This window comes from Acipenser ruthenus, chromosome 41, assembly GCF_902713425.1.
Source record: "Acipenser ruthenus chromosome 41, fAciRut3.2 maternal haplotype, whole genome shotgun sequence".
NCBI classification, from domain to species: Eukaryota; Metazoa; Chordata; class Actinopteri; order Acipenseriformes; family Acipenseridae; genus Acipenser; species Acipenser ruthenus.
Genome location: NC_081229.1, coordinates 779,268 through 786,767, shown reverse-complemented (window position 1 = coordinate 786,767; position 7,500 = coordinate 779,268). Strand labels below are relative to the sequence as shown.

General features: G+C 56.5%; 1 protein-coding gene across 1 annotated transcript in view; it reads left to right on the top strand.

Annotated features, from left to right (window-relative positions):
• LOC117434041 (histone-lysine N-methyltransferase 2B) overlaps positions 1-7,500 on the top strand; it is a 34,749-nt gene that overhangs the window by 6,433 nt on the left and 20,816 nt on the right. Inside the window, exons 3-12 of the mRNA XM_059010605.1 lie at positions 1-2,448; positions 2,729-2,854; positions 3,398-3,555; positions 3,683-3,696; positions 4,704-4,860; positions 5,386-5,450; positions 5,529-5,783; positions 6,159-6,274; positions 6,495-6,605; positions 7,390-7,500. The exon at positions 1-2,448 is cut by the window's left edge and continues 989 nt beyond it; the exon at positions 7,390-7,500 is cut by the window's right edge and continues 3 nt beyond it. Of these exons, the coding sequence (XP_058866588.1) occupies positions 1-2,448; positions 2,729-2,854; positions 3,398-3,555; positions 3,683-3,696; positions 4,704-4,860; positions 5,386-5,450; positions 5,529-5,783; positions 6,159-6,274; positions 6,495-6,605; positions 7,390-7,500 (3,561 nt within the window). The remainder of the gene's footprint in view (positions 2,449-2,728; positions 2,855-3,397; positions 3,556-3,682; positions 3,697-4,703; positions 4,861-5,385; positions 5,451-5,528; positions 5,784-6,158; positions 6,275-6,494; positions 6,606-7,389) is intronic.

Here is a 7,500-nt window from a genome sequence, read left to right as displayed (position 1 = left end):
AACAAGTACGTTTGGACGTTGACTTTGGTGAAAGGGAAAGGGAAGGCGACCAAGGTGCCGCGTTCTGCGGGGCTTAAGAAGAAAAAGACGACGCCGGCGACGCAGACCCCAGAGACGACGGAGGCAGAGGGAGAGCCGGAGGAGGACCAAGCTGTCGAGGGAGACCGAGGATGGGTCGTCGAAAGCAAGCCGGTAGAGCCGGCTGAAGATACAACAGAGAGGAAACCAGGCAGACGGCAGCAGTCTTTGGGGAGGGGGAGGAGGAGGAGGAGAGGCAAGTTAACTGAGAAGGAGAAGGAGGAGGAGGAGGAGGAGGTGGCGGCCGCGGCGGGAGAGCCCACCCCAGACGCGGAAGCCCCAGCCTCGACCTCAGATGTGGAAGCCCCAGCCCCAGCCCCAGCCGACCCAGAGATCGTCGAGAAGCCCCTAGAGCCCCTGGTCTCCTCTCGGAAAAAGCGAGCCGCCAGGCGGTCGTCATTATCAGTCAGGCGGAAAGCAAAGGCCAGGGGGTCCAAAGTTGAACCCGCGGTTGGGAGCGACGTAAAGACCGTCTTGGAACCGGAACCGGAACCGGAACCGTCGACAGAGTCGGACGTGCCACGGGGACCCACCGCGGTCGGGAAGAAAGGCCCCCGGCGCCCGAGGTCCACCGGTAGGCGGAAGGCGAAGCGGCAGCAGACGGATGTCATTAATGAAATCCCCGCCGTTCCCGCGCTCCCGTCCCCAGACCTGCTCGACCCGGCGGACGCGGAGAGTCCTGTCGTTGCTGCGGCGCCGCCTACACCTACGCTGTCTCCAAAGCAAAGGAGGAAAAGAGCAACGGCGCCAACCAAGTCCGGGGATGCTGAACCTAAACCCGAACCCGAACCCGATCCGGCGGACCTTGGCGCCGAAGGCCCCGAGATGCAGGCCCGCTCCACAGACCTTATCCTAGTCTTGGACCCCCCTGTTTCCGAAACTCGGTCGGAATTGGCTGTGCGAAGTTACGGGAGAAAGCCGTGCAGGAGACGAAGGCCGTCCGCCAGGCGGAGGAGGAAAGCTAAGGTCCGCTTGACCAGGGCTGCAGGTGAAGAGGCTGCAGGTGAAGAGGCTGCAGGTGAAGAGGCTGCAGGTGAAGAGGCTGCAGGTGAAGAGGCTGCAGGTGAAGAAGCCACGTCTTCGGTCCTGCCGACTAGACAGAGGCTGGCGGGCGTGGTGAAGGCCAAATACATGCGGAAGCTGGCCACCCCCTTCCTGCCTGCCAAAAGGCCAAGGGGGAGACCTCTGTCCCTGGCCAAGCAGGCTCAGAGGGAGCTAGCCCAGCAGCTGCTCTCCAACGCAGGGAAAGGCGGCGGCAGCGACAGCCAGCATCCCGCCTCCAAGGACCTCCAGCGGGGGAAGTCGAAATTCCTGAAGAACATCCGGCACTTCATCATGCCGGTGGTGAGCGCTCGCTCCTCCAGGGTCATCAAGACCCCCAAGAGGTTCATGGATGACGACGGGATGTCTGTCCTGCCGCGGAGGAGCTCCCCCAAGAAGCCCCACGGCCGGACCGCCAGAGAGGCGAATAAAGAAGCAGACGAAGGAGAAGGGGGCGAGGAAGGTGACGATGATTACCAGTATCCTGAACAGTTCTCCCCGGAGATGGATCTGTCTCCCGGGGACCAGGAAGCCTTTGACTTGTTCGACCGTCGAGCTGCTGAGGAAGCCCGGGGGCGAGCGGGTTTGGAATCCAGGCTTGCATCGGATGCCGCTGCGTCGCCCGCCGCCTTACCGGGCAAGCGTAGGTCGGCGCTCAGGGAGCCCAGCTTCAGGTGGAGCAACCTCGCCGGATCGGCTGGAGAGGTCTTCTCCTTGGTCGGCAAGCAGGCCTTCGACGACTCCCTCAAGCTCCCGGAAGTAATTCTGGCTTCTCCCGGCCCGAAACGGGCTGCGTCGGCCCAGCTGTCCCACCGCGAAACCCACCTGAAGATCTACGAGTCCCTGAAGAAGCTCACGGCCCGGGCGGGCAGGAGAGCCGAGGAGGAGGAGGAGGAGGAGGAGGAGAGTTCCCCTGCTCCGAATTCGGGAGCCGCTCCTTTAGACCGGGATGATGACGACCCCGAACCGGGGCACCTGACTCTCTCCCTGCCAGCTACTGTCGGGCAGCTCCAGGAGAGCTCGGAGGAGGAGGGCCTCCCGGAGAAAGAGAAGCTGAAGATCGAGGACATGGACTCCCCCGGGGTGGTGCGGAAAGTGGCCGTGCGGCTCCGCTCTCCGGGGTCCGAGCTGCTGCTGGGAGAGGGCTCGGACGAGGGCGTCGAGGAAGCCGACCAGAGCACGGGAAGCGACCGGGTGGAGGTGGAGGAAAGGGGCACCTCTCACAAGATCCGTCTCACCGGAGCCAACAAGAGGATGTTTCACCTGCTCAAGAGGGCCAAGGTCCAGCTCATCAAGATCGACCAGCAGAAGCAGCTGAAGTCCACGCAGGTGAAGACGTTTATTAGATTAGTTTATCTGCTTTGTGCTACAGTGGCAGGGATGGGGGGGTGGTGATGGTAATGATACATTGAAGGAGGAAGCAGAACGAAATGTCGACCTAAGATGTTTTCAGTTTTTTTTTTTGTTTATATATGTATACATGTATAGTTCTTGTTTGCATGTTGACGAGGCAGTGGCATGCCCTGATTATATTAAGTTCACAGTAAAGACTGCGAGGCGTCTGGGAGTCTGTGCCTCTGTGTTTCTGGTAACGCTCGCTGCTCCACAGTTGCTGTCGGGGACTGTGAGGGCCGATCCCAAGGAGCCTCCCGGCGCTGTGAAGCGGAGGAAGGTTGTGAGGAAGAGGAAGGCTCGGCTGGAGAGCCCCCCGCAGGAGGAGAGTAGCGCACCTCAGGTAACCAGGAGCGAGGCCCGAGGGGGCGACACGCTGGGGCTGTTTTAAGGTTTCGTGAGCTCAAACACGTCCCAATGTTTCAACTCTTTACCCAGTCAGAAAAGCCATCGCAGTAAAGCCCTCCGTCACTATTTTTTTTTTCCTGTAATGCAGCTTCTGTTCGTGCAGAAGACTGCATGTGTGCCACGTTGATGCGTGTTTAGGAAAAGACTCTGAATAAATATTGACGAGATGACCTTTCACGGCAGCTGATCTCTGTCTACGACCGGCATGTCTTTGACAATGTGTTAACAGCGCTTCCCTGTCAGCCTGCTTGTTCTCATTGCGCTCTCTCTCTCCCTCCTCTCCCTCCCTCCGTCCCCTCTCCCTCTCTCCCTCTCCCTCTCCCTCTCTCCCTCTCTCCTCTCTCCTCTCCCTCTCTCTCCCTCTCTCCCTCTCCCTCTCCCTCTCCCTCTCCCTCTCCCTCTCCCTCTCCCTCTCCCCTCTCTCTCTCTCTCTCTCTCTCCCCTCTCTCTCTCTCTCTCTCTCTCTCTCTGATCGCAGGAGCCGGCCCCGGCAGGACCCCGTATCAAGCACGTGTGTCGAGACGCAGCGGTGGTCCTGGGGCAGCCGCGGGCGATGGTCCCCCGACGACGTCCCTCGACTCAGCGCCCTGCCGCTGCACGAGAGGGACGGCATCGCAGCCTCGCCCCGCGCAGAGGGTAAGCGCGCCCGCCTCGTACCCGTCCTGTGAAAAGTGGATTCTTTAAAGGACGAGCTTCACGGAGCAAGCAGCTCCCGATGTCGTGTCGTTTCTCTTTACCTGTTTGTGATGCTCGATGCTTGAAGCCGGGTACAGACAGGTAAAGTGGTGATAGCTGAATTTCGGAGCACAACCACGAACCAGTGATTGCAAAAGTCTTCAAAAGAAAAGGGAGAACAAATTAATAACATGGCTTTTGTGGGGTTTATTTTTAAAACTAATTATTATAATAATTAGTTGCTACTTAAAGCTGAACTCCTCTCTCCTCACTCTCCTTCTGTCCCTCTCTCCTCGCCCCCTCTCCCTCGGTCCTTCCTCTCTCTCCTCGCGCTCTCTCTCTGTCCCTCCTCTCCTTTCCTCTCGCTCTCTCTCCTCACACCCTCTCCCTCGGTCCCTCCTCTCTCTCTCTCCTCTCCCTCGGTCCCTCCTCTCCTCTCTCTCTCTTGCCTCGCACTCTCTCGCCTCGCACTCTCACTCTCTCCCCTCTCTCTCCTCGCCCCCTCTCCCTTGGTCCCTCCTCTCCTCTCTCTCTGTCCCTCCTCTCCCTCTCCCTCGGTCCTCCTCTCCTCTCTCTCTGTCCTCGCCCCCCCTCTCTCTCCCTCGCTCTCTCTCTCTCTCGCTCTCGCTCTCTCTCTCCCTCGGTCCCTCCTCTCCTCTCCCTCGGTCCCTCCTCTCCTCTCTCTCTGTCCTCGCCCCCCCCCTCTCTCCCTCGCTCTCTCCTCTCTCTCTCTCTCTCGCTCTCGCTCTCTCTCACCCTCGGTCCCTCCTCTCCTCTCTCTCTGTCCCTCCTCTCCTCTCCCTCGGTCCCTCCTCTCCTCTCTCTCTGTCCTCGCCCCCCCCTCTCTCTCCCTCGCTCTCTCCTCTCTCTCTCGCTCTCTCTCACCCTCGGTCCCCTCCTCTCCTCTCCCTCGGTCCCTCCTCTCCTCTCTCTCTGTCCTCGCCCCCCCTCTCTCTCCCTCGCTCTCTCTCTCTCGCTCTCGCTCTCTCTCACCCTCGGTCCCTCCTCTCCTCTCCCTCGTCCCTCCTCTCCTCTCCCCTGTCAGACACGGCCTCTGCCTCTGAGCCCGATGCTGCTCCCCCCCCGGACCCGCGTCCTGTCAAGATGAGGAGATCCTCCGGCGGCCGCTGCTTCCAGCACGGGAAGAGGAACGTGCGCTGCGGGACTTGCAAGGGCTGCCTGCACCAGCTGGACTGCGGGGAGTGCGTCAACTGTCTGGACAAGCCCAAATTCGGGGGCCCCAACACCAAGAGACAGTGCTGCGTGGTGAGTAGACATGAGAGCTGTGCACGGGGTCCCGCTGTAGAGACCACAGGACCAGGCACAGTTAAACTATATCCGTGTTGGAAACCAGACTCCCCCTGCATAGCACTTTGAGCCATTCCAGGTTTACTGAAACCCACCTGGGCTTGTTACCTATACACACTGTGGCTAATCAAGCTAGTAGTAAAATCCGGAGTGGGTGAATCTGCTGTGCAGTGGGAGTCTTATTTCCAATCCTGGTATTGAAAAAAGATCTAAGTGGCTTTACCGCTGTGCACATAGAGTTTTAAAGTGTCCTAATTGTTATATAGATCTATAGAGAGTGAGACTCTGTATCCAGACGGATGAATCTCTACAAGTAACTGACTGTGAAAAGTAATTTGAAGAGCTTGACTTTGACTTTTAATGCCTGCTTGTAATGTTTTCCGCGTCCCTGCAGAGTGAAGAAATTGTTAGTCTGGTCTAATGTTACATTCTCAAATTATTATTATTATTATTATTATTATTATTTTTTGTTTTTTGTCACAGGTTTAAAAAATGTGACGAAATTGAAGAGAGGAAACAAATGCGGCTGGGCTACAGGACCAACAAAGGTAATGGGATTGTGAAACGCAGACCCCCCCAGCGCTTTTATTTTTAGTTATGTGTCTGATAACCCCCCTCTGCTGCAGGTCTCCCTCTGAAGCGACGGCGGTCGCCGGCGAGCGCGTGCCCCACGAGCGACGACGAGGAGGCGGCCGAGCGGGCGGAGCTGAGGGTGCCCGACTCCCGCAGCCCCTCCCTGAGGACCCAGCCGCGCCGCTGTGTGAAGCAGCGCTCGTACTGCAGCCTGCTGGAGTCGGACGACTCGGAGCTGGAGATGCTGCTGGCAGCCTCCGCCTCCCACTCCACCTCCCCCGGGCGCAGGAGAGCCAGCGGGCACAGAGGTAGCGAGCGCCGCTCACAAGCACAAGCGGCACGCGTTGTCGCTGAGTTCGAAGCTGCTGTTTAGGATTTCTTAATTCGGCTCTTGTGAGGGTTTTTATAGCTGTTCCGTTCAAGCCGTTCGGACCGCTTCGGATTTACCGGTCGCCTGTCTCTGCCTCTCAAGTGCTTCACAGTGCATCTAATTCAAGAAGCATGTTCTGTTTTATTGATTTATTATGGAACTGCTTCCAGAGTGGGGCACACATCAGCTGGTCTATTGCCCCTTACTATTAGATTTTATTTTTTTCACGTGTGCAGTTTTGCTCATTTTTTAAGGATGCGATTCCTACTTTCCATCCTTTTTTTTTTAAAAATGTTTTCTTCTTCTTCTTCAGGAGACTTTGCTTCCTTGGACGGCAGCGGGCGAGGTGGGGACTCGGAGGAGAGCAGCAGCCGACTTCGGAGAATGAACATCTCCAGGAATCTGCAGGGGAGACGGAGGCCTGACAAGGTAACGGCACAGACTCCCTTTGTTTTGATTAATCGTTAACGCAGGTGATTTTAACTTCACCTCGAAAACTGACCACTAAGAAAGTTAGTAATAAATTCAACAAAAAGGTCTTTATGAATCTCAGGGATGGCAGGAAGACTCGCATTACTTGGTTTGATCCACTCCTGGGTTTACTACGAGTTTAATAAGATGCGATTTTGTGTTTGCTCCTGTGCTGCAGAGTCAGCTGGACCAGACTCCTCCCAGTGTGCTTGCTGCTCTGGTCAGTGGCTTCGCTCGAAGAGAGAAGGAGCCCTCCAGCCCGGTGCACAAGATCAGGGTCGACTTCAAGGTGAGTGTGTCTGCTTCTCCCGTCCAGCGCTGCTGAAACTGAAACATCCAGCTCTGAGCAGCCGACACGGGCTCTGTACAGAGGAGTTAGACACGACGCAGGCCAGGGCTCTGTACAGAGGAGTTAGACACGACGCAGGCCAGGGCTCTGTACAGAGGATTTAGACACGACGCAGGCCAGGGCTCTGTACAGAGGATTTAGACACGACGCAGGCCAGGGCTCTGTACAGAGGATTTAGACGTGACGAATGCCGGGGCTCTGTAGAGACAATTTAGATGCGATGAACCTGCTGAAGCTAGAATGAACTCTATAGATCTGTACAGGACCTGCTGAGTGTAGAATGAACTCTATAGATCTGTACAGGACCTGCTGAGTGTAGAATGAACTCTATAGATCTGTACAGGACCTGCTGAGTGTAGAATGAACTCTATAGATCTGTACAGGACCTGCTGAGTGTAGAATGAACTCTATAGATCTGTACAGGACCTGCTGAGTGTAGAATGAACTCTATAGATCTGTACAGGACCTGCTGAGTGTAGAATGAACTCTATAGATCTGTACAGGACCTGCTGAAGCTACAATGAACTCTATAGATCTGTACAGGACCTGCTGAAGCTACAATGAACTCTATAGATCTATACAGGACCTGCTGAAGTATGTGATTTGGTTTGCAATACTTCTTCTAAGGTATTGTCCAGGACTTGTTAATGTAGACCCATACCCTTGTTCTTGTGTGTGTGTTTGTGTCTCACATTGTGCGTTCGCTCCCTCTGCTTGTCTGTAGGAGGACTGTAACCTCAGGAACACGTGGCTGATGGGAGGGCTCAGCATCCTGGCTTCTGTGCCCGTGATGCCCCAGTACGCCTGCCTGCTGTGTGCCAGCAAGGGCCAGCAC